At 50.5% G+C, this 27,948-nt stretch overlaps 10 protein-coding genes across 10 annotated transcripts; 5 read left to right on the forward strand and 5 right to left on the reverse strand.

Annotated features, from left to right (window-relative positions):
* Positions 1-82: 82 nt before the first annotated feature.
* On the reverse strand, positions 83-5,138 carry K444DRAFT_620433 (uncharacterized protein). The gene is made up of 3 exons (XM_024881707.1): positions 2,706-5,138; positions 1,464-2,654; positions 83-1,412 (listed from the first exon to the last, which is right to left on the reverse strand). Exons 1-3 carry the CDS (start codon positions 5,101-5,103, stop codon positions 274-276), a joined length of 4,728 nt encoding a protein of 1,575 aa, XP_024728212.1. The 5' UTR covers positions 5,104-5,138; the 3' UTR covers positions 83-273.
* Positions 5,139-6,522: 1,384 nt separating this feature from the next.
* Positions 6,523-8,554, reverse strand: K444DRAFT_656662 (Glucooligosaccharide oxidase). Its single transcript, XM_024886104.1, has 5 exons — positions 7,990-8,554; positions 7,331-7,943; positions 7,273-7,284; positions 7,136-7,228; positions 6,523-7,087 (listed from the first exon to the last, which is right to left on the reverse strand). Exons 1-5 carry the CDS (start codon positions 8,463-8,465, stop codon positions 6,722-6,724), a joined length of 1,560 nt encoding a protein of 519 aa, XP_024728213.1. The 5' UTR covers positions 8,466-8,554; the 3' UTR covers positions 6,523-6,721.
* A 921-nt stretch (positions 8,555-9,475) lies between these two features.
* Positions 9,476-10,465, reverse strand: K444DRAFT_636626 (uncharacterized protein; the record flags this gene model as incomplete). The annotated part of the gene is made up of 3 exons (XM_024884021.1): positions 9,476-9,701; positions 9,764-10,260; positions 10,391-10,465. The coding sequence occupies 3 exons, from the start codon at positions 10,463-10,465 to the stop codon at positions 9,476-9,478; spliced, it is 798 nt and encodes a 265-aa protein (XP_024728214.1).
* Positions 10,466-10,786: 321 nt separating this feature from the next.
* On the forward strand, positions 10,787-12,511 carry K444DRAFT_545765 (calcium-dependent protein kinase; the record flags this gene model as incomplete). The annotated part of the gene is made up of 4 exons (XM_024876165.1): positions 10,787-10,833; positions 10,940-11,406; positions 11,452-11,508; positions 11,556-12,511. 4 exons carry the CDS (start codon positions 10,787-10,789, stop codon positions 12,509-12,511), a joined length of 1,527 nt encoding a protein of 508 aa, XP_024728215.1.
* Positions 12,512-14,719: 2,208 nt separating this feature from the next.
* On the forward strand, positions 14,720-16,445 carry K444DRAFT_573817 (NUP-domain-containing protein). The gene is made up of 2 exons (XM_024877414.1): positions 14,720-14,971; positions 15,019-16,445. The coding sequence occupies exons 1-2, from the start codon at positions 14,816-14,818 to the stop codon at positions 16,165-16,167; spliced, it is 1,305 nt and encodes a 434-aa protein (XP_024728216.1). The 5' UTR covers positions 14,720-14,815; the 3' UTR covers positions 16,168-16,445.
* Positions 16,305-16,879, forward strand: K444DRAFT_228923 (uncharacterized protein). Its single transcript, XM_024871212.1, has one exon. It carries the CDS (start codon positions 16,441-16,443, stop codon positions 16,774-16,776), a length of 336 nt encoding a protein of 111 aa, XP_024728217.1. The 5' UTR covers positions 16,305-16,440; the 3' UTR covers positions 16,777-16,879.
* Positions 16,880-17,016: 137 nt separating this feature from the next.
* On the reverse strand, positions 17,017-19,139 carry K444DRAFT_573821 (putative quinate permease). The gene is made up of 3 exons (XM_024877415.1): positions 18,804-19,139; positions 18,467-18,755; positions 17,017-18,421 (listed from the first exon to the last, which is right to left on the reverse strand). The coding sequence occupies exons 1-3, from the start codon at positions 18,955-18,957 to the stop codon at positions 17,122-17,124; spliced, it is 1,743 nt and encodes a 580-aa protein (XP_024728218.1). The 5' UTR covers positions 18,958-19,139; the 3' UTR covers positions 17,017-17,121.
* Positions 19,140-20,814: 1,675 nt separating this feature from the next.
* K444DRAFT_544741 (uncharacterized protein) lies at positions 20,815-21,748 on the forward strand (the record flags this gene model as incomplete). Its single annotated transcript, XM_024876078.1, has 2 exons — positions 20,815-21,366; positions 21,419-21,748. 2 exons carry the CDS (start codon positions 20,815-20,817, stop codon positions 21,746-21,748), a joined length of 882 nt encoding a protein of 293 aa, XP_024728219.1.
* Positions 21,749-22,092: 344 nt separating this feature from the next.
* Positions 22,093-23,259, reverse strand: K444DRAFT_504355 (mitochondria protoheme IX farnesyltransferase; the record flags this gene model as incomplete). Its single annotated transcript, XM_024873380.1, has 1 exon — positions 22,093-23,259. A coding segment is annotated over one exon (1,167 nt), but the record flags the coding sequence as incomplete, so codon positions are not given.
* Positions 23,260-24,401: 1,142 nt separating this feature from the next.
* On the forward strand, positions 24,402-26,403 carry K444DRAFT_573825 (putative polyamine transporter 4). The gene is made up of 5 exons (XM_024877416.1): positions 24,402-24,677; positions 24,730-25,025; positions 25,074-25,414; positions 25,461-25,841; positions 25,911-26,403. Exons 1-5 carry the CDS (start codon positions 24,415-24,417, stop codon positions 26,169-26,171), a joined length of 1,542 nt encoding a protein of 513 aa, XP_024728221.1. The 5' UTR covers positions 24,402-24,414; the 3' UTR covers positions 26,172-26,403.
* Positions 26,404-27,948: the final 1,545 nt, after the last annotated feature.

A 27,948-nucleotide genomic window follows, 5' to 3' on the forward strand; every position in this document is an offset into this window, starting at 1 on the left:
TAAGGTTACATCGGCTCCTACAGTCTTGGCGGAGTGATCTGCGCAAAGAATCTTGAGCTTCATCAATGATTAGGGTAAGCCACGAAGATTGGACAATCACGGGACAAGATAATACTAATGGATACTATCCTCCTTAAGGAAAACTGCCTGAGAAATACCAAGTCTTAGGTGCCACTTCGAAACATAGTACTGTCCCCCAAGAATTGAAAGAAACCCGATTGATGAAGCAGAATCTTGAACACTCCTTTTCCATCCTCCTTCCCCAAATACAGTCTACTGCACCCCTTTATTCGGGCTATGTGGCCTTCTTCTCTTCTCCGGACTCCTCATAATATCCTCCTCGTCCACCTCTTCCAGCTGCGCCTCTCCCTTTTTAGCTTTTGGCCGTCCAACCTCCCTGACCACCGTCGATGGCATACTCGGCCTCGGCGCCGGCGTGCCACTCGCCGTTCTGGTGGACCTCCTGAGACCAACAGGCGGAACACTCACCTCCTTCAGAACATCCTCCTCTGCACTGTCACTCCCCAAAACACTACTCGCCGTGTGTGCCACGCTCATTTCTCTCGCCGTCCTCTGTCTCTTCTTGCCCTTTGCGGTCTTTCCATGATGCCCTCCAGCTTCATCTTCCGGGCCCTCGATTACGGCTTTCTTGCGCTTTGATCCAGCTGCAGTCTTGCCTGGTGCCTTTCCTTTGGAAGAAGCTGTCTTGCCTTTGCGTATAGTCTCAGGAAGCTCTATCTCGGATGTTGGGTGCAGACCGGGCACCTCCTCGATGCTTAGATCTGGGCGAGGGTCTAATTCGTCATATACCTCAGCCGCTGGTGGACCCCGTGGTTGGGGCTTCTTGGCTTTAGACGCGGTCTTTGAGGGGCTTGGTGGAGGCTTCGTGGGAGATTTGCCCTTCTGTGTTGTGGGTCTCGGAAGGACTTCGCCTCCCTCAGCTGTGCTAGATGTCTCATCGTTAACATCTCCATCGGCCTGAAATCTGTGTTGGCTTGGGCGAGCGTTCGCCTTCTGAGTTTTGGCTTTATCCGCTGCTGCTTGCAACTTGTCGCTGCCAGCCTTCAGTTCTGGATACAGGCGAAGCAGCTCTTGAAGTGTGGACCCGCCACATCTATCGCCGCAGGGTTGACAGTTGTGTTGATAATGAGCTTTGAATTCTCCACCGCAGGGCGTGATAGTGATCTGATGGTTGCATACAGAACCATCGGGCTTCAAAAGGGGACATGTGAATGTATCAGCTGACCTCGCGAGTCCGGCACTCAAAGGAGACTGTATACCTAACCCAGCCTCAAGATTCTTGATATCTTTTTCTCGGGCTTCGAGCTCTCTCTTTTTCTGAGACAGGCGCGCATCCTCTGCGCTGTTATGAACCTTCAGTATTTTTGCCTGGCTGATGCGTCTTTCGAGTTCTGTAGCAACGCGATTAACACCTCTCAAGTCTAGGGTTCGAGAAAACTCACCCTGTATTCTATCTCGCGTATCCATTACATGTGGCTCTGCCAGATAGCACTCTTGCCTATGGGCTGCCCGCTCCTGTGCATCCATTGTAATGAGATTCTTGCCACATCTCTTGCAAAACGTCTTTCGTGGGCCCCCAGGTGGTGTATGGAAATAGTAATGCCGCTGGTTACCTTCTATGCTCAGCCCTGTCGTATGCAGGCCGCATACTGTGCAGAACGTTTTGCTGGTGGGGATGCAGAGACTGTCATGAATTTGGCGGTCCAATTCAGTCTCATGAGATCTATTTTTACCGCAACCGTTGCAAAAGACGATGCTCACAGCCGTCTCAGTCTCATGACAAGTCTTTTTGTGGTGGTCTCTTTCGGCTTCGAGACACGAAGAGGTATCCAAACCGCATCGATCACAGAACTTCAGCAGTCCTGGAGGGTGTTCCGCCATGTGAGCGAGGACATCCTCATTTGAAAGGGATTGAAGATCCTCATCGCAAATTGGACACTGGAAGCCTTGCCAGAAATTCCTGATCAAATCTTGCTCTCCCTGAGTTTGGTGGTTCCAGAGATGCTGCTTCTTCTGCTCCTTGTCCAATGCCGACCAACAACAATCACAAAGCGGGCATTTGCCGACCTCGCGGAGGGCGTCTTGATGCGCTTTCAAGTGTTTGGCAATGTTTTCCATCTCGTATTCAGGGAACGAGGTATCGCAGAGCTGGCATCTTGACATCCTTTCTAAAGCACTATTTCGAAGGGCTTGGCATTCTGCTGCTTTCTGCGCAAAGTCGCTCGGAGTAGTTCCCCAAAAATACGGTTCTGGCATATTTGTGCCGACTGAAAGAGGAGTTTGTCTGGAGGGACCGTAGATGGGAGGCATCGGTTGCTGACCAGGCTCAATGACAGATTGATCCGTGTGATATGATTCTCTCTGAAGACGGTCCAGGCGATTATTCTCTCCCTGCCATTCGTTCCACGGAACTGGCTTAGGCGGGGCGACTCGTTGTTTCAGAAGTCGCTCTTTGGGAATCCGAAGTATGTTACTGGGAGGCTGGTATGACAGCATAGTTGTCGAGGAGGTCAGTCCCCCGGTGGTTGGAGTCTTGTTCGCAGAGTTGTTCTGCTGGTTCTGAGTGTGAGTGTTCAGTGGCACTGGGCTTTCCTTGGGTTGAGAAACACCCCAAGGCGGGCTCTTTTCGACCTCTGAACGGGGTGTTAGCACTAGGAGTCGCACAAAGATGGTGATAAACTTACGGTAGACAATCTTCTTCTTTTTTTCCTGCACCATAATTACCTTGCCAGAGAACCAATCATAGATATGCTTGCGCCATTGGTCTCGAGTTGTATCTTCTGAAAGAATAAACCTGTGCTGGCTGTCGGCGTCGTTGATCTCAATGTCCCTTTTGGTCACCTGATCAAATTCATTGAAGTTCCACCGCAAGAGATCAACACATTCTAGGCCGTGCGAAATGCCAGGTTCCAACTCAAAGGTCTTTGCCTTCTGTCCCTCTGTGATATTCTTGAAAGATATCGTTGGAAACTCGGGTCGAAACCAGATACAATTGGTAGTGTCGGAATCCTCCTCAAGGAACTTCTTGATCTCCTTGGCTGCAGTTGCAGCAGGTTTGTAGTTGATCAGAGTCGAATTCCCATTACTTTCCCTGGCTTCGGCTGTTTTCCAGATTTTGAATTGTCTTGGATTTTGGCCATCTTGCAGAAACTTACCCATCCTATCAATTTCTTTCTGCATCTTGATATAATCGGTGGGCTGCGCAGCCGCATATTCGTGAGTACCAGCTAGACGGATGCCGATGAGTTGAGAAGAATTTGGCCGCTGTGCCCCCAAGTTGACAAGATCGATGTTGTACACGAGGCCGCCAGGTTGGCTTTTTAGATCACCTCTTACCTTGTCCCAGAGCTCTTTGGTAACTTCCATTCCACCAAATCCAATATCAACAAAAGGTAGGGGGCCGATCTGAACGTTCCGTTGGGGACGAGGCTTGCCCACAGGAAAGAGAACTCTCATAGCTCCGAAAAAGTCGTCTTGTAATTGGTTGATACCACAATCGGTCTCTGTGTCCATCGGGATCTTCCAATATGTTGTGTCTTTGAGGTATATGATCCTCACAACATCTCTCTTATCTTTATCGGGCTCGAGGGGCACTTTTCCGACCCCTGGCAGTTGCCATTTTGACACGAAAATGCTCCAATCACCACTTGCAGGGATCCGCGGATTGATTTCACTGTGAAAGATGTGCTCAAAGTTCGTATGATCTACCATGATATTTGCCCATGGTCCAAACCCGAGTTCACCCAGAGGAGCCATGCGGAAGTAGAAGTGGAATGCGGATGTCTGGTCTTCGCCCAGAAGTTGGCAACCGGCTCTCTTGAAATCGACAGCAGTGTTGTTGGTGAGAATTTTGCCGCCAAATCCATGTATATAACCGGTCTTTGTTCCTGTTGTACCGGATGGCTGTGTCGGTGCTGCTGGTGGCTTCAGGCTGGGTGGTGTTGGTTTTTGTCCTTTGGAAGAAGTTGCACCACCGCCAGGTTGTTGCTGTTTAGATGGTGACCGTTTTCCACTGGTGGTGTTTGAGGGAGCTCCATAACCGATTATATCAACCATCTCGTCCGAAGCACTCTCCTTAGGCCAGTACTGGGCAAGTCGGGGTTGTGTAGGATGGACAACAACCCTCCATTCCTTGTGGTAGTCTAGGGGCGCCGGGTTCCCAAAGCTATCCGCTTTCTTGAACATAACACTTCCGATGGATGTTTGGTAGGATTTCAAATTTGCGGAACCCTCTGGCCATTTCTCACTGCCAATATACGCGAACTTGCCAGGTGGGCATTCTCTTACGGGTGCGTTGTTGTATTGTGATACCGTGAACCCAATTTTGTCTTCGCCATATTTCTGGCCCATAACCTTCAAAGCAGCTTGGTAAAAAGATTTGTGACAATCTTTGAAAACTACAGACTTCTTCCCATCCAGGCTGTAGACTACCCGTTCGTTGGCCCCTGGAGTAGCACCTGCCATTGATGAGAGTCTCGAAGACATTTCTTGAGATGGCGGTTTATCTCCAAGAATCGGGAAATCAGCATCATCGACCGATTGGCCTGACAACGTCTTCTTCTTGAGTGGTGACTTCTTGGGTGGTAACTTCGGAAGGCTTTTTGGAGGTGACTGCTGCTTCTTTTTTGACGGCGATAACCTAGGAGGTGGGAGGATTGGCCCAGTTTTCGGTGGGGACAGGTTCTGTTTTACCGTGGGCGCTGGTAGAGCAGGATTCTTCAACCTCCTCGGAATTGTGAAGGTAGGACTTCTCGCATCGGACGTCTGTCGGACCACCAATGGCCAGTCCCTCTGTCTGTTATATAATCGAGATTCCAGATAATGATTGTAAGTCTGAGCAAAGTTGTCCTGGTCAACGGGGAAAGATTTGACAAATTCCTTCTCTGGCTGGTCCTTGTTCTTCTCTTGATTGCGATACTGATCGACCACAAATTCAAACATGAGGGCGGTTTTGGGTTGTCCAGTAATTCTCAAAGCTGCTGCCAAGAAGGCCTGCCTGGAATCTTCCCTGTCATCCTGGACGCGAAGCCCAACTCCATTGGGTCCATAAACAATAACGGGATCCCCAGCTCCGCCACGCATACCGACAGTCGTACTCCCGAGTAAAATGGGCGTTGGTGGATGATCTCCAAACAAATGATCGTCTCCAACTGTGGCAGTCTCGATTGGATCAATTGGTTCGATCACGGCTTCTGGAGCGGGATTACGTTTGGATTTAGGTCCTGCAATTGTTAGTGCGAATTGGCAAGACCGGTGAAAGTCACTCACTGCGGAGCATGGGAAAGCCATAGCTTCTCTCGTGATACAAGTCCAAGAATTCTAGGGGTTTCTCTGCAAACACGATTCGCTGAACTCTGGGAAGATCCGCAGGAGCACCGTCTGGGTCGTCCTCATCCGTGCCGGCATTGAGAATGTTCATCATAGACAGAGGCTCGACCGGGAGGCCGAAATGAAGCATAGTGAGTTTCGTTATAATGTTGTTCTTGGCGCCTTCGAGTTGTCCTTTCAGGAGCTCCTTGTATTCTTCCGTTTGCTCCTTTTGGATATCAAGGATAATACCCTGCATTGGCGGTGGCAGAATGGTGTATGTTTGTCCATCTTCGAAATGCCTATCGAGAACCATTTTCACAGTTGTTTTTTCCCCCAACAATTCTTTTCGGAAGACCTCGTGCCATTTCTTCCATTTCGGATCGCCGGGCGTGATATCCAGCTGTAGATCAAGTTTGCTTGTGTGCGATGGACATCGTAGATTTCCCTCCGCTTCAAGCTCTCTACGCGCATCGTGAATTGCATCGATCTTGTCCGGTGAAGACATATCTGGCCAGTCGGGATTCTTCTGGGCCCTTATGATCGCCAGCTCTATCAAAGTCAAGGGAGCTGGTTCCGGTTCCGGGTCAGCAGGCAGCTTTTCCTTCCCTGGTGAACACAATACGCTGAGCGGCCATGATAACATCGACTTCTTGGGTGTAGGAGGCTCCACCACTTTTGATGCTGAACGTTTCGTCCCCTTCTTGCCTGTACACCGCCCCGCAGGATCTGATGCTGCCATCGTCGCTGGTGCTGAGAAGGTGAAAGAGTCTGGTGACAGACTGGAAACAGGGAGGGTAGTAAGGAGGAAAAGGAAAACAGCGCGTAGCATTCTTGGGAACCCCGGATTGGCAACTAAATTCCAATGCATTCCACACTTCATTGAATTCGGCCTCACCGTCAGCAACCTACGAAAGACAGCCAGAAATTTTGAAGAAAATTACACATGCTATGATAATTTGTGAACGTGATTTGGGTGGTTGCGGCTTCGCAATCTCATACGAAGGGTTGCAGTAGATCGATGTTGAGCACTTGAGACAACCTTGTTAGGTTGGGAGCGGCGAACCACAAACTTGGGGGCATCCCGTGGCTCCATTCCTGAAGCTGGCCAAACTCTCGAACAAGAATCATTGATTCGATGCACCTGGCAACCGTAGCGAGTGTCGATTCTTTGGCGACTTTGCCTGTTATGAGCGCAAGTTCGTTTATGAAAGACTAGAAATTTTCAGCTCCGAGGTGGAGGGCAGAGAAGTGACACGTGACCACATCAAGACATTTCAACTTTCAGCTCTTCCATTTTCCAGGATAGTCAAATCAGTCGTCTTCTCCTTTTGTTTTCTGCAAAGATACTTCGTGACTCACTTCGCTCCCGCTCGCATTTAAGATCTTACATCTAAGTCCCGATAGTCTGCGGATTCGCAAACAACAACCCCGGATCAATTTTCTTCTTAATCTTCGCCAACCTCTCATAATTCCCCAACCAATACCTCTCACCTGCCGCCTTCCCACCTCCCAACGTCGGATCCGCATAGTTATAATACATACCAAAAGTCACGTTTTTCTCGGCATTTTCAATGTCCGTAATAAAAGGATTGAGCCAAGCGATGCCTTCTTGGTTTGGGTAGATACCGTCGGCGACTGCATCGACGATTTGCCATTCGTAGATTGAGTCGCGGTGTGCGTAGGAGGTTGAGCCGGCTGGGACTTTGGGGACGACGGATGTGGGTCCGCCTTGGGCTGCAATGATGAAATACCAGTTCTACTTAGGTGTTAGTGAGAGTTTGACGGTGGGAAATTGGAGACTCACTCGGGAATTCGAGGGTCCTGTGGCGTATAAGCGATTGATCCACGCATCTGTTCCAGCGGGAGTCAAGTTGTCTGTCATTAGACTCTTTGCAAACTATGGAATGTTAGCGACGAACTCGGGCTTTCGGGAAAACGTACCATGATTGCATGCTGTCAGAAGTTAGCAGATGCTCGAAGGGTGGAAAGAATGACTTACTGCTGTATAATTTACAGGAGTATCCAATGTCTGGCCATTGTCCCAATCCTTGTAGAGACCATTGGAATTTGCGTAGAGCAGGGCATCGAGCCATCCCAACTGATGGGGACCTACACCACGAGTACTTGCCTGATATCCTCCAATCGCGCTCAAAGCATTCAGAAGAGGAGCAATGGCTGTTAAAAAGGCGTCATTAGACCCATGATAAGCACCTTCAAGAAGGAAACTTAGATTGTCCCCGGAGTCTTTGCCGAGAACCCAACGGATATTCATCTCAGCCGGGATCTGAGGAGTAGTGTAGCCTCCGCAGTACGTTTGCCAGGCATCCCAACCTGCCCGAGCCTGAGTTTTGTTCCAGCTGTAGGGATAATAGAACAGGACATTTTGAGCCGGTGCCGGGATTGTACGGAATTTCATGTTTGTTACCACTCCGAATGAATAGCCCGCACCCCGCAGTGCCCAGAAGACTTCAGAGTTTTGCTTCTCGGAAGCGGTGATGACGCTGCCATTGGCAATCACGAGTTCAGCTTCGACTAAAAAGTCGAGAAGCAGACCGTAGGTGTGAGAGCCATAACCTTGACCGCCATGAAGAACGTGTCCTCCAATACCGACACTAGAAGATTTAGAAGAGGCTTTTTTTGGGGACAGTGAAATCTTACCCTGGACAAATCCCATGGGCCATAGCACGGCCACCTTGGTTAAAAAGAGCTAGAGCAACATTCCCAAGCCTTGCTCCAGTACCGATGGTAGCAATGTAGTTGTGAGAGGGATCGACTTTTGTATCACGAAAATATTTCATATCAATGACGAGATGTCCATCTTCTCCGCCAATACTGTGAGATGCATAGCTGTGACCGCCGGAACGCGGATTGACTTTGACTCCCACCTTCGAGGCACATACAACTGCAGCTTGGACTTGAGGGACTGTTTTCGGTACGGCGTATGCCACTGGAGTGAAGTTTAGGCGCAGATTAAAAGGGATGGTATCCTGAGTGAAGTCTGAAGAGCCAGGATAGTCTTGAGGAACATTGGACGAAGCTAGGCAATTGACAACGTCGGTGTATTTCTGAGGAGCGGCTTGAACAGAGTGAGCACTCAGGGTGAGTGCGACCAGTAAAGATTTGAATATGGCCATGTTGAGGTAGAGGTCGATAAGAAGGGTGCAGAGGTGTTGACCCGGTTGAACCTGAGCCTTTTATATCATTTTTCGAATGCGACTCTGACTCTATGGACCTTGTTAAAGGAATCCTAATTGAGCGTGACGAGCTTGGAGAATAAAACTCTATTAAGGCTAACATGTTTCTCTCTGTTCCGATTGGAGGAAATCACACTATTGACTGAGGGATATAAAAGTCTTACTGACAATCCTTGAGAGCCCAGAAGCTGACACGAGCTCCAATAGCACTTCATCTTTGGAGTATACGCCGCTGCCTAATGCGGCCAACGGCCCTAGTGCCTCCGAAACAAATTGAGCTGCACGACAACATCAAGAGAAATGGAGCATTGCGGGGAAAGATGGTGCGTATTTTGTGGAAGCAACATCTTGGCTGAGATTAATGATATATTCATGCTAGTCTTCTCGTCAAGTAAGAGAGAAACATCGAGGGCTGAAAATAACAAGGTCCCTCGCCTGAGGGAAATCGTGAATGTCCACGGCTGCAACGTCGATCGACGATAAATAATATGCGAAGCTCGAGGGCTCCAAGAGCGAAATCATCTCCGTCCGCTCGGAGCGTTATTATTGCGATTCTCACTTTACTGTGGGGTTCCTGCATCGAAACCATGCAAAATCCGAGGTGGACCTGACCGGCCCAACAAGGATGATCTTCCCCGTTCGTAACTCAATCAGGCAAGACCTCTTGATAGTTCTCAGTCATGAATTCGTCCAAATCCAAAATAAGCACATTAGATGAAGTTACACACGCTGTGTCCATCTTCCCTGACTCCTGAGCCATGGTCAGAAACCCACCAAGTCTTTCAAACGACAACCAATATCTACCAGCCATTTCCAAGACTTTATAACACCCGGTCGAGATCCTCCAAAATACTCCCCAAGAGTGCAGAAACATTATCATTCCTCAAAAGGTGGTAAATTCCCGAAAAGGGTTAACCAATAATTGTGGTTACCTTCCTGACCTACGGGGCCTACGGGTTCGGTGGGGGCAGAGGTCGCGGAGTGAAACAGTCGATTACAATGTCCTTTCTCTTGTTGTTTTTGATGACTTCCTCGACGAATGGTTCAAGATGACCTCGAAAAATCATATGCTTCAAATTCGGAAGCGTCAAAATCATCACCACCGCTTTCACTGCAGGACCGAAAACGCCCCTCAGCTCTGTATCAGGCAAAAGACCTGTAGATAATTCGATGAATCTACTTCCGTTCAGTTTGGATCCTCACTCAAGAGAACGAGGAGAAAACGGAGGCCGACCTACTCTACACCTGTAAAGTGCTTCACCACACAACGAGCGAGGGACTGTAGTTGCTCCGTGTTTCCTTTGTGCATTTGGAAAACAGCAGGAGCCGCTGTCCAAAAGTTTGGCCCTCCGGTCCAGGTCGTCGGTAGTCGCGTATAAAATCGCATCTCGATCTCAAGTCTTGAGATTATCGAAATGCATGCCTTTGGCACTCGAGAGATAAATGCCTTCAACGCATGAAGGTTGACCTGCTGTCTCGAACCCCAGTCTCTATTCCCTATAACGAAGGTATTGAGGGAGTAGAATATTGTCTTTGCTTCGGTATTGATCCGTCTGTTGACCAGTAATAGTCGAGTGAAGTCAAGTCGAGGAGGGCATCTTCTGCGGCGATTGCGGGGTGAGCAGATCCGGATGTGGGTGCTGGACACGAACAGGAGCTTGTATATCTCGTTGCGAATCTCTGGCGGGAGATGAGTGAAGTATTTGAACTCGGTCATCGTTCTGGTCTTGGGGAGCTGGAAACTCGAGTAATGTAGATAGATATCTGGGGAGAAGAATAGCCTTCAGGGAGACTTTTTGATGTTGAATTAGGCGTCAGCTTGCGATCCTCTGATTGCTTTGTTGATTGGGCGTCATGCAGCTTACACCATCAGCTGGGCAAGTTGGATGGCTAAAAAATGTGTGGTGGATGCTCTCCAAGAGCCTCCCATACAATTCCATCTTGAAAATCCCAAAACACTCTTCTCCCCGTTGAGGCTGAACCAGCTGGATGTTTGTGTTCCAGTGATGTTTGGTGGGGGCGACTGACGAAATTTGGGTACAGACTGTACGGTCGGCGTGGTTCGGGGCGCGGAAATATCCCGAGATCGTGGGGAAGCTCATCACCACCAACCAAAACACCACCTTTTCTAAACACGAGTCACTCGCAACAATTCCACCATCACTGTGTGCAACGAAGCACCACCACGACAAATCGATGGGGATGGGAGGATAGTGCGCTCAACAATGACATTTTCACTTCATTGATAGAGGGCATTCACCATGTCGCTGGTTCCATACTCCTCTCGCGACAGCCGCGATATTGTGCTGTAAGGTTCTCCTCACAAATCTTGACCCCGGAAGCTCCGGAGATCTGGTCTCAATTATCTCAATGAACTCTCCGCCAGCAGGCAATGATGCTAATGAATCTTCTAGTCGCCATGACGATGCGATTGTGGTCCGCGACCCTCAAACTCAGCAACTCATACTCCGAGGCGCGGTTCAATCCTATCATGACTGTCCGACATGCCACCGACCATTCCGAAGTCCCTCTCCTGACCGAAATAACTCTCCTCATCGAACTGGGCCTTTTATAAGTCGAGATTACTTTCGCTTGCTCCAGGCTACAAATGGCGAGTCCGACGAACAAGTCCCTCCATCGAGCCCTATTCGGCGCCTTGTAGAACCAGCGTTTCCCTCCGATGGGAGCAGCGCGGCAGGTTCGGTGTCAGAAGCAGAATTTGTGACGAGTACACCGGCACCCCAAGCGGGACAGAGTATCAGGAAGGATGCGTTTAGTCCGAATTACTTCAACAAGTTCTTCGTGGTGGAGAAGGAGCTCGGCAGAGGTGGGAAAGGGGTGGTTTTACTAGTCCGTCATCAATTGGATGGCGTCTCCCTGGGTACGATGCCTTCATGCTCTTAATATTCTATGCTGATCGGTGCAGGTCAATTCGCCTGCAAGAGAGTCCCGGTTGGAGATGACCACGCTTGGCTGGAGAAAGGTACGGACTTCTCAGGAGGATGAAAATTACACTACTAATATATACAGTTCTCGTTGAAGTACAGCTTCTTCAAGAACTTTCACATGCAAACTTGGTCTCGTATCGACATGTTTGGCTGGAAGACACAGTAATAAATCAATTCGGCCCTTCGGTAGCTTGCGCGTTCATCCTTCAGCAATACTGCAACTCTGGAGATTTGCTGCATTACATTATTGGCGACACACCCATTGTGAAGAGCACGAAAGAACAATTGAAAGAACAGATGCGCAGGAAATCGAGAGGGCAGATGGAACGTCCAGATCTGAGATCCCAAAGGAAACTATCTTTCGAGGAGATCTATTCCTTCTTCAAAGACATCACCTCTGGATTGGCCCATCTTCATCATGCGAACTACATCCACCGGGACCTCAAACCAAGCAATTGTTTGCTGCACAAGGATGGGAACGAATTCCGGTGTCTGATAAGTGACTTTGGAGAGGTTCAACCGGAGAATGTGGCAAGAAAGTCAACTGGATCGACAGGGACGATATCATACTGCGCCCCTGAGGTCTTGAAGCGGAACGAGTTTGGCGGATATGGAAATTTCACCACCAAATCTGATATTTTCAGTCTTGGAATGATCCTGTACTTCATGTGCTTTGGACGACTTCCATACAAGAGCGCGGACAGCATCCAAGAAGAATTCGAGGACCTTGATATGCTGCGAGCAGAGATCAGTACCTGGTCAGGATTTCAGGATGAGCGTCGTGAAAGACCTGAACTTCCGAATCAGCTCTACGATTTCTTGAAGCGGCTACTAGCCCTGAATCCAGCTGACCGACCAAGTGCGAACGATATTCTCAACGCCATCCGCACTGAGAAAGGACTCGAAAATCCTTCTCGCACGAGGAATGGGAGTGGCGCTGGACTTGGTGGTCGGAGAATCCAAGCTATCGATTCCCCAATGCCACCAAGTACCCCTGTCAATGGTAATCAATCCTCCCGATGTCTGCGTTTCTGCTGACCCCGACTAGAACCGAGTAAACGTGTTCGATCTGCAGCATACCTTGAAGATGCTTCGACATCTGACTCTCCGTCTACATCTCCAATGCCATCACCAAGTACTCAACTTATTATCGACGCATCTTCAAGGGCTGAGAGCCGTCCTGGCCATGGTCGCAACGATCCACAACCCATTAAAGCAACTCTAAGAACTCCATTGCTGATGCCGCCGCCATCAACTCGAATGGGGGCATTTAAGAACAACATTGAGCTGCAATGGCACTACTTTCAGACTTGGTATGCAAGGAATCGGCAAGCACGGCATTTGATGTTCAAACTTTTTGTTTTCTTGGTCAAGATGTTGAGCATCACGAGGCCCTGCGCGCCATTGGCCATGAGGGAGGTGGTTTGGTGGCCATTGATGTCGCTGTCGGCGTTAGAGCTGGCTTTGGGCCACAGCATCGGTTGGGGAGGAATGGGAATCCTAGGACTTGTGCATGTACTGGTCTTGGGACTTGTGATGCAGTTCGGTGGGGGGCTGTGTGTCAGCCAGAGAGGGCTGAACTGGACTTGGAGGGACGATTGATCTCAAAAGCATTAATGATTTCTAGGTCAGCATTGGCATTCGGCGTTCTGCATTGCAAATTATTCATGGCAATTTCATGTATATATCCAGGGATTCGGAGCATGGCTGACGGGGAACGGAGAAAGCTACGAGGAATGAGACATGAGTGCGCACCAAACTCGATGACAGCAAAATTTCCGGGGCTCGTTTCTCATTACACAACACCGTCTGATGTGCAATCTGCAGGGAAGTAATAGGGCGAGGTGACGATACACAGGCGAGAAAAGAATGAGCAGCAAGATCATGCACAAGCGTCCTATGCACGTTGCCGTAACTTCCTAAGATCCGGGAACACGGGTCTGGTCCGACTCTGATGACCTTTGTCGCCGATGGGTTGGGAATTGATTGCAAGTCATATTGAGGGTAGGCAACTACTGCGAGGTCCCGAGCCCGAACATTCGGGCCTGACTCGATCGGTGCCGGTATTGACGATGGGGATAGACTTGGCGCGGTACCTAAACCGTCCTTTGGATTGGCCTGTATGAGGCTGATGTGTGGTATCTAGGAGCTTCTGTTACAATACCGCTTGATTGCTCATTTCTAGCTGGGCCTTGGTGGGTCAGGCCCGAAATAGATCTCGAGTTCGTCGTGTATCGAGGCCGATTCCAGTGAAAGAGCTGAGATTCTCTATGGGCCGAGGCTGCTGAGCTGAGGCTGCTGAACGCTGCACCGTACAACCTTGGTGGTTTTTTACTTGTGTTCTATCTACGGCCCGTCAATGGAAAAGCGTCCGATCCTCTTATCACTCAAGAGTCAAGCAAGACCCTCTGCAGAAGTCCCCAGAATCCTTCGCCCGGCCACGCCGAGTCCTTGACAAAGAAGCACACTTCACCGACTCCGGGTTTGTTATCTTCGTGGCGAGGCTGCGCAAGGCTGCAGATCGGAGTCCCCTGGCCAGGCCAAGAACGGAAGGTAGTTGCTGTGCTGCTACAGGGTTTTAGCCTGCTCCGTGCCGCGCATCTTCAGGGATTGATTGGTTCGCTGGGAAGCTTATCAGGTCGTGTCTGCGGGCCGTTAATCATTTGCCGTCCGATCTCTTTTTGCGCTCATCGTCGTCAAAAGGTCAAAACGTTAATTGCTAAGAGCTGTGTAGCTGAAGGACACAATTGCTGTCGTTATTAAGTGCAAAGTGTACAACAGAAATCGGCCTGATTCTCACGCGCATATGCAGCCGCACTGTCATTTGGGATTCACCAGATCATGCAGCGTACCGGTTGCTGCACCTTGCCGTTGGGAACGATCCGATTCCTAAACTCGCTACACACGTTGTCCCCCCAGTCTCCAGAAGCTCCAGGAACCCTGCTCTATGCAATTGTCATTCCGCGATGTCAATACTTCCCCGCTATAATTATCTATTTCTTTGCAGAGCGTCAGTCAAGTGAATGAGCGCATTGAGTGGTCTTCGGCGGCTTCCACCTATTCCCTGGAACCAAATCTGCATCGGGGAAGGAGGAACATGTCCTGGGCTTACTTTTTCTTCCTTCGAGGGTTCCACTACGCAACACCAAGTGGGTGACCGAGCTATCTTTACACCGGCCGATAGAGTTCAGGAGGCAAAGTAATAAGTGGGGAGCTCTCGCTCCAGAAACTTTATCTGCAGCTCAAGAACCCTTCTTCCCCTCGTCATTCCTTCCTTTCCACTTCAGCTCTTCTGTCGCTTGCCTTCCCTTGGTCAAAGTCAAATTTCAAATAGTCTTTGAAATGAGATTCGCAACTTTGCTTCAGCTCCTTGCAGGAGCCGGTCTTGCCCATGCCTCTCCAGCGCTTGAGAAGAAAGCTCAAGTGGAGAAACGCGACATCCAAGTCACTTACAAAGACTGCGACGTGATCACTCCGAAGGTTTTCATTATTTCTATGGTAGGAGCCAATCACCATCCTTTAAAAGCCTTCTAACAAAGCTCCAGTTCTCCCCCGAAGCCGATATCTGGTACACGAATGCACATACAAAGGGCTCAATTGGCGACTTGCTCGCTCACAATGTTACCGTCCCCGGGTTCTCTCCTCTCTTTCCACAGGCACATTGTCTGAAAGATGGCTCTGTCTGCCAACTGACAACTGGCGAATCCGAGATCAACGCAGCCTCGACCATCACAGCCCTCGTCCACTCCCCCCTCTTCAATCTGAAGTCCACCTACTTCCTCATCGGTGGCATCGCGGGCATCAACCCTAAATACGGCACCCTCGCCGACGTAGCCTTCAGCAAATACGCCATCCAAGTCGCCCTACAATACGAATTCGACGCCCGCGAGATCCCTTCAAACTATACCACCGGTTACGTGCCCCAAGGCGCATACGCACCTAACCAATACCCCGGTAGCATCTACGGCACCGAAGTCTTCGAAGTCTCCGAGACTCTCCGCGATATCGCCGCCTCGTTCGCCTCGTCCGCAAAGCTTAACGACAGTGCTGCAGCCATCGCCTACCGCGCACACTACACCGACAACGGCGTCTCTATCTACAAAGCCGCCACCAAAGCCCCCGGAATCATCAAGTGCGACACCGCGACCTCGGACGTCTACTTCTCCGGCGCCCTGCTCGGCGAAGCCTTCGAGAATACCACTACACTCTTCACCAACGGTTCTGGGATTTACTGCATGACGGCACAAGAAGACAACGCTACACTCGAAGCCATGATCCGCGCCGCCAAGGACAAACTCCTCGATTTCGCAAGAATCATTATCATGCGCACAGCATCCGACTTCGATCGTCCGTACCCTGGCCTGAGTGTCCTCGATAACCTCTTCTATTCCGATCAAGGCGGCTTCCTCCCCGCCATCCAAAACATATACCTAGCGGGCACTCCGGTGGTACAAGGGATTCTAAAGGGCTGGGATTCCAAGTTCAAGAATGGAGTGACCCCGAAGAATTACATTGGGGATATTTTTGGGACGCTTGGGGGGACGCCGGATTTTGGACCGGGGAATGTTTTTGGGGGCGCCTCGGCGAAGCGTGACGTCGAAGAGGTGCAGGATCGGAGGAGTATGTATAAGAGGAAGGGGATGCTTGGAGCCGAGATTGCGAGGAGGGCGAATGGAGCGGTGAGTGAGGAGTGAGTTGCGGTGTGGAAGGGTTGCTTTTATCTTGCTTTTTTCCCTGCCTTGATCGTTCAAGCTTTTGGTGGGCTTGCATATACGGGTGGTTGCCTGTTTGGAGGGCGAGATATTCGTAATGCATATTTATCCATGGCTCTAATTTTAGCTTTGGAAAGGGTACGCTTGGATATTGGCCAAATGGCTTGAGTTAGGTGATATCAGTGAATTAGTTGGTGGTTTCGTGCTTGGTAGACATATCCGCACTTAGGACATAATGAATTTAGATGAGCCAAAATGCACTCCTTCCTTGTTCGCTGTGGAGAAGTGAGTAGGATTCTGGAGCAGAGACGCTGTGAGGAGGAAAATTCGCTTAAACCTCAGGCACGCATTTCGCTTAATTATCGCGCTAAGGAGTATATAGCCTCACACGCCTCGCTCCCAAGCTTCTACAAGCTTCACGCTTCTCTTGTAGAAAATACCACAGTTCTAGAAATCTCTCTGTTGTTACGTGACATGTGTTTTTACCCGGTAGATCGGTTGGCCTGGTACATGGTTCACTTCTGCCTATTTGTCCTCTTGATCTCAACGGGTGGATGTTGCGGGTGTAGATCACGTGATAGGATGCTTTGAAAGACTGGTGGAGTCTGTCGTATATGGCAATAGGGATATTGAAGAACTACCAGGGGTTATCATCTTCTGAACTGGCTTCACGACGTAGCTTGTTGCGAAATCTCTTGGGAAGTGTGTAGGTCACGTGGAAACATGAGCATTGTGCCGTGACTCGTAAGGTATTGAAACGAAATAAACATTAAGTGTGGTATCAACTAAACAAAACAAACTTGCTTCACCTACCCCTAATTTCGATTTCTATTCTCCAAGCCACACAACAAAGAACCCCCTTTTCCCTATTTCTCTCGATTTTCTCACTCCTCCACCCAACCCTCACTTCTGCACCTCCGGGCTCGTCGTCTGCTCCTACTCATGCTCCGCCGTAGCCTCAAGATGGGGTTCCTTCTCACTGCCACTGTGCTCCTTCTCCGTCCCAACAACGCCACTGCCACTCCCCGCACCTCTCAACAGCGTATCCAGTCCAATCTCCTTATTAATCTCCTCCATTCTCTCGAAGTCAGCTTGCGCCGTACCCTCCGATCCGAAGATTACATCCATTTCCTCGAGCGTCAAGCGCTTTGTCTCGGGCACGAAGAACCAGACGAATGCTGCGCCGCCGAATGTCAGGATGCCGAAGATGAGGTAGGTGCCGTACGAGATGCCAGAAATCATGTCGGGCGTTACCTGGCCGACGATGAAGTTGTTCATCCAGTTGGAACTTGCGCCGAGGGCGATTCCGTATGGGCGGTTGGATAGGGGCCAGATTTCGGCGACGATGATCCAGGCGCATGGTCCCCAGCTGTATCCGAAGTGAACGACAAAAAGCCAGACCATTACCACTGCACCCCAGCCGGCTGCTTTGTGCGTTGCCCACGAGTACCTATCTGCTGCTACGATTGCTGCGACGATGATGTGGCAGATTGCCATACCGATAGCGCCGATTGTGAGGATTGGCTTGCGGCCAATTTTATCGATGTAAAGGACGGAAGGAATGGTTGCGATGAACATGACCACACCAACGACACCAGTAGCAAGTAGAGAGGTAGTGTTCGAAGAGAGACCTAGGGACTTGAAAATCGTGGGCGCATAGTAAAGAATCGCATTGATGCCCGTCCACTGCTGAAAGAACATCGTTACGGTAGCGACGATGACACGCTTGAACATAGCTCTCGTCTTGAACAGAGACCCAATTGCTACGAATTGCAACTTGAAGATATTCCATGCTGTCAACTCGCGCAAGTGAGGGAAGTGCTCCGCCACTGTGCGCTTCTCAAACATGCTCTGGGCCTTAATTTCGAGAAATTCAAGCTCGACGAGCTCATGGTCGGGAGGTAGATCACGCAGGTTTGCGAGTACTTTCCTGGCTTCTTCCTCACGATTATGGTGGACTAACCAACGAGGAGAGAATGGCATGAAAAGAATACCGGCGAAGAGGACGGCTGCAGGGAAGAGTTGCAGGCAGATGGGGAGCAACCAAGCAGCTTCGTGTTGAGAGTCTCCACTTCCGCCGATGTAATTGGTACCGTAATCGATCCAGAAGGATATCATGATTCCGAAACAAATAGCCAGCTGTTGGAGGGCAATCAGAGACCCGCGAACCTCTGGTGGGGCGACTTCTGCGTTGTACATGGGCACGATCATGGAAAGAGATCCCACACCCATACCACTAGTCATGATTAGAATATGTATTTTGAGTGACGAGAACACTTACGTGATGAACCGACCTCCAAGAATGGAATTGTGTCCAGCACTAATAGCAGTTGTTTGGATCACGACGCCCAAGATGAACACAGATGTAGCTATCAAGATGCCGTACTTTCTCGAGGCAGTCTCCGCCAAGAAACCAGAGAGAAGTGTACCAAACCAAGCACCGAGCTCGAGAATTGATGTGAGCCATCCCTTGCGGGTCTGATCTGCTGGATCATTGGAGTCATAATTTCCCATGTGTCGTTGGAAAGACGGCATAGTCAATACGCCTGAGAAGACTCCTTGGTTGTAACCTGCGGGGTGTAAGTCAATTAGTATTGACATGATCTGGTTTTACATACCGTAAAGAAGTCCACCAATACAAGCAAACATGGCAATCATGAAGACCTTGCCATTTTTAACCAGAGCAGCCGGCCCACTGGCTCCCATAAGGGTCTGACGACGTTGAAGAGCGGCATCGTAGAAGCCAGGCGCCGCATTACCACCAGCGACCATCTTTGCAATGAGTTTGAATTTGTTGCACGGACAACAATATTAAGAGAAGTAGACAGTAGAGAAAAGTTATGCAAAGCTGCAAGTTCTCGTGCGGAGTATCATTGTGCGGATACCCAACAGTTATACTGAATCGAAACCTGAGGAGACTAATTCACCTGGTGCTATCCATGGTGACAGCTTCGGATAAACGGGCACGGATAAATGTGACTCAGAAAGAGCACCCAGTTTAAGAAGAGTGTATGAGTGGCCAATTCCACTTGAAAACTCTTACCGGCTTGAACATCACGAGCTGGTAGCGGACAAACCTCGAGGAGGGGCAACGCGGCGGGGCCTCAAAGTGGAGATACAACGGCATTGTGCTGTAGTGCCCATCCCTACGGGCTGGATAAAGTGCCCAGAGCGGCACTTGACAGGTTCATTTGAACAGATTGAGTCAGCAGCTGGGGGATCGCCGGTGAGTATTCCCCAATGGATGGGTCGATGCTCTCTCCGCATTTAAGCGCTTCGGGCAGTCGAGCAGAAGCCTACTTCACATTCAGGCTGAATGTTCCGAGTTGAAGCGGGTCTTTATATCTTCTAATGGAACGCTCTGAATGACTGAAGACGGAGTGATGTCGGCGAGACTGAAAGCCATCCTGTGCTCCAGTAGTGGATATCACGCCTCCAAGCCATCGAATCCGCCTTTAATTGATGTGGCTTGCGATCGCGGGTGGGGATCGAAAGGGCTTGAGAAGGCTTTGGTTGCGGGGACGGATTGGTGCGGGTAGAAATATTCTCCGCATGGGCTGATGTGATGGGAGGAGGCCTTGGTGGAGGACTGAGGTCGGAGCGGGTGAAGACAGGCGTGGAGAGGGTGGGAGGTGGGGTGACGCGGAGGGGGGAGGGTTGGTTGTTGGATTGTTGGTGGCGCGCCCAGCACAGTGCTCGCTTAACAAGCCAGGCCAGGCTATTCTACCCAGGGGTATTGCACGTGACGCGGTGTTGGCCCCGCCCCCATCAAAACATCAGACCAAAAATATCTGGCACCCCCCTGAACCTCATCTCGTCCCATCTTCGTTCCTTCCCACTCATTAACAGTAGACGCGCGCTCTACATATCCTCCGAACCACTCATCTCCGTTGGCGCTCCCGAAAAAGCCAATTCTTGTTTCAGGAGACGATCTGCCGCCCCGTGGACAGAGATTGCGACAAGGCTGACTTTGAGCCCCTCTGGCCCCTTGGCCCACCGACCTATTTATGGCCCTTCCCGTCCAATTTACCGCCCGCTAATACGCGCCGACCTCACTTCTCAAACTCTGAAATGATACAACCGCCTACTGGGCCAAGTGGACCAATATGATGGACCATCTGATGGCGCATCACGATCGTTGGAGACTTGGTACCGTCTGCGCGGCAAACGGGTCGGGGCCGCGAGTTTCATTCTCCCTCAAACCCTCTAGAACGCGCCTGACTTGGAGGCAGAACTGCAGTTACACAGTCTAAATCCAGGTCCGCTTGTTTCAGCAAGTTCAGTGTGGTCTCGATTTAGGACTGTCTGGGCGTCGGTAAGGCTATAAACATCTTGTTGCAGCCCCCACCGTCATCCCCCTTCCAACAATCCGTTTGGGACCGAATTGTATAAAGCACGGCCGCCAGTCCCTTGCCCAGGCCTCCTTCTCTCCTCCTCCCAGAGCCACTGCATTTGTTTTCTATATACCCCATACGCGAATTTCCTTTCGTCGTTTCATCTCTTCCTATCCTCTCGTTCTCAACTCGTTCGTTTGATCCCCAAGCCCTCCTGGCGAGGTATCTCATTCCAATCCTCGCCTCTCCATCACCCTTCACCCATCGCCCATCACATCTCCTCACTCGTTGTAAGATGCCAAAGGGACAACACAGGGCCGTGCGAAGTCAAGGATACTACCGCCTGACCCCAGTCACTACCCCAACGACCGCATACGCTCCCGTCTCGTCCCGGCCCGACATTCAGAACGGCTACTATAATTCCTCGGTTCCCCTCACGCCCAGTATGTCTCAACAGTCGTACACCCAGCAGCCCTCTGGTTACCCCAATGGTGGACCGGTACAACTTCCCTTGAGTACTCCACAATACACTCAGATGGCTCAAGCACCACCGCTAGCCTCGATACGCCCTTCGAGCGGAGCATGGAACCCCCAAGATGATCAGACTCTCATGGCAGCTCGAGCACAAGGGATGAACTGGGCTCCCATCCAGCAAGCCTACTTCCCCTCCAAAACACCCAACGCTTGTCGGAAACGGCACGAACGGTTGATGGAGAGACGAAGTGCAGACGATTGGGATGGGCTAAAGCTAGAGTCTCTAGCGAAGAATTATATGGGCATGAGGAGAGAGATCTGGTCAGGGCTGGCTGCAGAAACTGGCGAGAAATGGAATGTTGTTGAGCAAAAGGTACTTCTTCCTTCCTAACCATTCCAACGAATAAAGTTAACTTGCGATCAAGTGCATGTCACAAGGCCTCAAGAACCTCCAAACAGCAGCCCGCTCCTGCGCCCGCCGCGAACGCATGCTCGACACCTCTCAAAGCGGGCCTTACCAAGGTGCGTACGATCGAGACGATAGCGGACTCGGTCTCGGCGATGACATAGGAGCTGATTATGACGGAGATGGAGCTAGTGATCGTTCCGGCAGTGCGAGCGCATATCAGGGACACCACTACAGCTCCAGCGCCGGCAGTGGTGGGAGCGGAGGCTACCACCCGCACGGGCAGAGACTGCCTAGCATGGACATGGGGATCGATGCGATAATCAATCGGCCTGGAAATGGACGTTGATACTTTTGTTGGTTTTGAAGGGTGAGATGAGATGCATGGATTAAGTTGATTGGTGTTTTGGCGCTCGACTGCATTTTGGGCCTCGTTCGGCCACGACAATCCTTTGAGATCGGATCGGATTTGATTCATGAGATATGAACTGTGTAGAATAGCCTTGTAAAAGTACACCGATAGCAGAGCATTAGCTCTTCAGCCAAAATGCAACATTCATTCCCTCACACCGCACCCAATCTGCTCCTAAACTCCTACTCGCACAAACCCGGTCTAGAAATCGTCTATCTGGGCGGTAATGCAATCGCGGCCGCTCTCGTTTCAGGCTTCACACGTTTGCTGGACAGCACAGCCTCCTCTTCATCCTCCTCTAACCAATCCTCCTCATCCCCATCCAAGTCAGGTTGGCCTATAGCAGCCCTCCACACACGCTGCCACATGCCCTTCTTCTCTACCATCGCCAAAATCATAACCACGGGCAGATGCCATACACTAGCCCAGAACAGCCCCCTTGCACTCCCCTTATGCCCTTCCAATTTCCAAAACCTTACCGCTTCCTTGACCAACCAAATATTAACAGGCGCACTCGCCACCGTAAAGCTCCACTCTGTGATTCCCGTATAGCAAAGCCCGATACAAATCGGGAAGAACAGCAGACTGTATCGCAGCGCTACTCGCCCGTTCCGTGCAGGGTTCACCCAACATAACATCTTGTACCCCGCATTCTTGTACTCCTCTCTAATCGGCCAGCTCAGGGACATGAAGTGCGGGAATTGCCACGCAAATAGTAAACCTGCGAGTAACCAGCCCCCGAAGTTCTGCTCTCCCAGGAGCAGCTCTTTCCAATCTCCATGTGTGGCGCTCTGTCCCGCTGCTGCAGCCCAGCCCATCAAAGGCGGGATACCGCCAACGATAGCCCCGATCCAGGTATTAACCACCGAGACGCGCTTTAGCGGTGTATAAGCCCCTGCATAGAGCACGATATTCAATGCCCCTAGGAACGAAACTGTAGGATTGACGCCGTAATAAAGAGCGGCGGTTCCGGCCAACCCTGCTAGGATAGCAAATACCGCCGCCCCGCGTGTAGAGATCAGGCCGCGGACTAACGGCCGGTTCCGTGTTCGAGACATCATAGCATCCCATTTCGGCTCGTAGAGCATGTTGAATGCGTTTGCGGACGCGGCGCAGAGGGTTGTGCCCGTGGTGAGGAAGAGGAGCGTGAGTGGGGAGAGGGAAGGCGTGGCGGTTGCGGAGAGGAGTTCGGGGACTGGGTAGAGGGAGTATGAGGCGCAGGCGGTCAGGACGACGAGGATGGAGAGGCGGGGTTTGGAGAGCGAGAGGAGGACGGGGATTAGTCTTCGCAGGGAGTTGGGAGGGGCTTCGGAGGCAGTTGTGGAGAGGGTGGAGGAGGTGTTGGGTGGGAGGACGAGATCTGCGGTAGCTGCTGCTCGCCGTGTGGCTTGTCGTCGGCGGTGGGGGAGGTCTTGGGTTGAGGGGGGTGGAGGGGAGGGTGACGATGGGAGCTTCGGAGCTTCATTTGAAGTTGTAATTGAGCTCGTTTCAGGGATCGTAGACGTCAAGGCTCCTCTCCTTGAGCTTATGCGCGCTTTTTCGAGTAGGGAATTGGCGGAGAAGTATCCGGCTCGAAGTCGTGGTGTTGCTGCCACTGAAGCTTGAACATTCGATGTCCTCGAGAAATTTCTCGTCACCGTTCGCGGTGCGGCCGGCGTTTTGAGAAGACATGATAGGCACACGGTACTGAGGCCATTGGATCGAAGGGCACTCGCTGGTGGGTACCGTATAATCATTGCTTGCTGGTGGTGGTGTTTGGAGGCCTTGGATAGTTCGAGGTGAGCTTTGAAGCATGATTTTGCGGGAGTTCCCGCTCACTCCAATTCGAGAACCTGTCAGCCAATCAAGAGTCTCAGATTATCAACTCCGTCAGACGTCTATTCTTGACCTCCCAGAGCCTCCTCCCTCCTGCACAACTTGTATCGCTGCGTATCGCTGCATACTTTGCAGCCAACTTTGCAGAATAGACCGTTCGTTGCAATGCGCTATGCTCACGTGACGCTGAAAGACCTCGGCAGGCGCTTCAAAATTGGTTCACTAATCCAACCCGAGTTCTCAGACATTGGAATTTGAAGCCTCTTTCTCCGTTATTTCGTCCGCACCAATGGCTTCCCTGCCATTGCCTCTCTTCCGCACACCCGGCCTATCGTTCGAACCAGGAGGAGTGTTAGTTTGCTTCTCGCGGGAGCGGAGTTGATGAGTTCCTCTGCCGTTCATGGCCTGATACTGATGCGGCGTTTCGGGGCGTCAAGTTGCACTCAAAAGCCTCGAGCACTGCAGAGGCTTTACCCGGCTTGGAGGGCTCGGCCTCCTGTTGAATGCCAGCCCTCAGTTCGCAATCGGTGGCTTAAAACCGTCAACCCCCCTGTAGTATTTGCGGAGTCTTTACTCATCATTGCCGTCTTTCAATGTCCTTGTGAAGCTGTGAAGCTTGATAATGATGGCGATATCCGAGACTCGTCATGTCATTTGCTAAAGCGCAAGAATCCTTTTACTATATATTACTCTTTTCGACCTTATATTCTTAGTCTTGAAATATCCTTCACAGTATCTTTCAATCCTGCTTCTGTAGTTACAGCACGATACAAGTCTACCCCCCTCCCATGATGGCGTCGGATATTGCATTCGATAAGGAAACAAAACCGAGTCATGACATTCAAGCTCCCTCTGACAGAAACTCAACCTCACTCGACATAGCAGAGAAACTTGGAGATCCCGATTCACCTGATGGAGATCCCGATCTTGAGACTGGACTTCCCCAGGAACTAGTTTGGGACTCTCCAGAGGATCCAGGGAACGCACGAAATTGGTCAACTATCAAAAAAGTCTTTCATACAGCAATACCAGCGTTGTATGGTTTTGTGATGTGAGTTCACAAGCCAACCAACATTCTACCACCATTGACTAACATTGATCAGCACAGTTGGCTCATCCGTATATACACCAGCAATCCCAATCATAATGGCTAAGTACCATGTGACTAGAGAGGTTGCCATTCTTCCTCTATCTTTATATGTTCTCGGCTTTACCATCGGTCCCATTATCGCAGCTCCTCTGTCCGAACTCTATGGTCGTCGGGCTGTTTACTGGTCCACAATGCCCATCCTCCTCACATTCACAGCGATAGCGGGAGCAGCAAACAGTGTTACTCTTCTAATAGTCATGCGTTTCTTTGCTGCCATGGGCGGTTCTGGAGCGCTGGCCGTGGGAGCTGGTAAGTTTCTCATGAACCCCTTTCATAACGAGATCTGACATCCATCAGGAACAATCTCCGACCTATGGACTCACGAGAGCCAGGGTAAAGCTTCATTATTCTTCGTCATGTCTCCTTTCCTAGGCCCAGCCCTGGGTCCCCTCACAGGCGCATACATTATCAGCGAATATGACAATGATTGGAGATGGTCGATGTGGGTGATCATGATCGTTGCTACCCCGATCGCCTTGGCTGCATTGTTTATGCAGGAGACTTCACCGAAGCGGATTCTGTACCTCAGGCAGAAGAAGCTTGGAATCAAAGCTCCGCATCAAACTGGCGACACTCGAATACTTTTACGGAAGCTTCGACAAGCATTTTTCAGACCGCTGCATATGATGTTGATCGAGGTAAGTTTCTTTCTCACTCCGATTCCACCTGCTAATTAAAATCAAGCCTCTTGTTGCCTACCTAAGCATTTACACCGGCTTCGCATTTGCAATGATATTCAGTTTCTTCGGCTCTTACAACTACGTCTTTCAATCCGTCTACCACTTCAACCAGAAGGAAATCGGTCTTACATTCATCGGTATTCTGATTGGGTTCATCTTCGCTATATTATCATTCGGGATCTTCGACGCAACACTCTACCGACGAGCGTCAATCAAAGCAAATGGGAGACCAGCACCTGAACACCGCCTCTATGCTGCGATGCTTGGGAGTTTCATGTTGCCAATCGGTCTATTCTGGTTTGCGTGGGCGCCAAACAAAGACGTGCACTGGATCGTGCCAGTTCTGGCTGGTGTTCCCTTTGGCTGGGGATGTTTAGGAATCTTCGTACGTTCCCTTCCTCCTTCCTCCCTCCCTCTTCTCCATCCTTACCAAAACCTAACACATCGTCCACAGATATCAGCAACAACCTACCTCGTCAACGTCTACCAATCCGAAAATGGTGCCTCAGCCGTAGCAGCCAACGGCATCCTGCGCTACGGCTTCGGCGCCGCGTTCCCGCTCTTCACGATACAGATGTACCAAGCGATGGGTGTGCATTGGGCGGGAAGCGTGTTTGCTTTTGTGAGCGTCGTGTTGATGCCGGTTCCGTGGGTCTTCTTTTGGAAGGGGAAGGTATTAAGGGCGAAGAGTTATTATGATACTATTAGGGACTAGGAGGGAAGGTGGAACCAGTGAAGGTGAAAATAGTGGGTTCTGCTGCATTTGTTAGATGGAGTTAATTCGGGTATCATTTTGGGAAATGGATGTTGAGGGCGGCTGACGACGAGCATAGGCGCTTGGGAGTTTTACTTGAGTAGTGTATATATGGTTACGGTTATGGCCTAACAGTTGATTGTCTATCGTGAGAGGCCTGTGTCTCCGTTGTCAACACCCTCTTGACTATTGCAGGTATTCAATGTCTCTACGTCTGTCATCCGATGTCACTCGTCAAGTCCCTCGTCAAAATAGGGGTGAAAGTGGGATGCGCGCTGCCCTGTGTGAGGACGAAATGAGGGGTTATCCCATCTTTGTGGTCCACCACTGTTATCGAGACCAATGAATAGCCCCTCTAAGTATTATAGACGCCCTTATCTCTATACTCTTTAGGTGTTTTGGGCATTAGTACATACTTTCCCGTTGAGATAGTCTTGCTTCACGAAACTGGATCGAAAGCACAAGAAACCTTTCACCTTTCCTTTCACTTTCGGAAATCTCCAGATAAACGCCTCAGACTGCTGAACAGGAAACAGGCACCATGGCGCCCAGCGCAACTTCCTCTCCACTACAAGCCTTCTCAGATAAAACACTCAAGAGCTCTTCCTCGACACTCCCCAAAGTCCGGTCCTTCGACACAGCTATCGTATCAACCGACTCACTTGTCAACGCATTGAGACTCACCAGCGGAGTAATCACCTGGAATTTTCTGAGCACCAAGGAAACCACGCAAATTGAAAAAGATGTTCGTTCCCGTCTGGATGCTGACTCGCCCTGGAAAGGAGGCTTCTTCCCGCCAGAGACACAGTGAGCTTTGATTGGTGGAGAAATCGAGGACATTTGCTGTGAGGATTGTGGGGAATGGGCTGTGGCTTGGAGTTTGTGATTCGTTGCTCACTAGTGAGAATTTGCATAATTGGATGAGCTATTCTTAACCTGAGATTTGATGTTGGAGATTTGGCTTTGATGTGGGGAATCAAGCACTTCATCGAGACACACCACCGCGACTACCCTGCTGTCTCTGAACAGGTCCTTGGCCATGACGGGGAAAGATAGCCACACGAGCTAACAGAACAACTCGATTCATCCCAGTTTTTACCTTAGGGACTACGCCGAAGGCCCTCCAAAGGAAGAGTAATGTTTCTATGCTGAGGTGAATCCGGGGGATGCGTTTGTGGTTCTTTCTGCTTGCCCTCATCGTTAATCGGCGAATACGACGAAGGATGAGGAGAGATTGGTTTATTAAACTTTCTTTATGGGGGGAATGGATGAGGCAGAAGGAGAGTCAGTATCTTGCTAACGATATTGAGGAGATTAAGAAGTTGCCGGAATGGACACAACAGAAGGTGGGCTATGGACTTAGTAGGTCGTTTCTGGGTCGGGTTAATTTGTCGAATCTAATGCTCGTGCTGCATCCGGGGGTGAGAACGGATACAAGTGTTGAACATAGACTTCCACTCGCTCCAATCACAGTTGAGCTGTCAATCGGAATTGAGGACCGCCAGTCAGCACCCGGCGATTTTATGTAAATCATCTGAGCCGCAGACTTCAACCAACTGGGCTACTGAGGCAATGAGGAGGCGTTTCGATGCTCGGTGCTCGCTGTTGTTCTCTTGGCAAAATCCAACGCCTCGTACTCGCATAGGTGGGAGGGGCGTGGTTCTAAATGTCCCATCCCGAGCAACGAAGCTCGAATTTATTTTCTTCCAGCTGAACAGACTCCTGGGTTTTGCCTTGA

Source organism: Hyaloscypha bicolor (genome assembly GCF_002865645.1).
Source record: "Hyaloscypha bicolor E unplaced genomic scaffold K444scaffold_182, whole genome shotgun sequence".
Taxonomy (NCBI): Eukaryota; Fungi; Ascomycota; class Leotiomycetes; order Helotiales; family Hyaloscyphaceae; genus Hyaloscypha; species Hyaloscypha bicolor.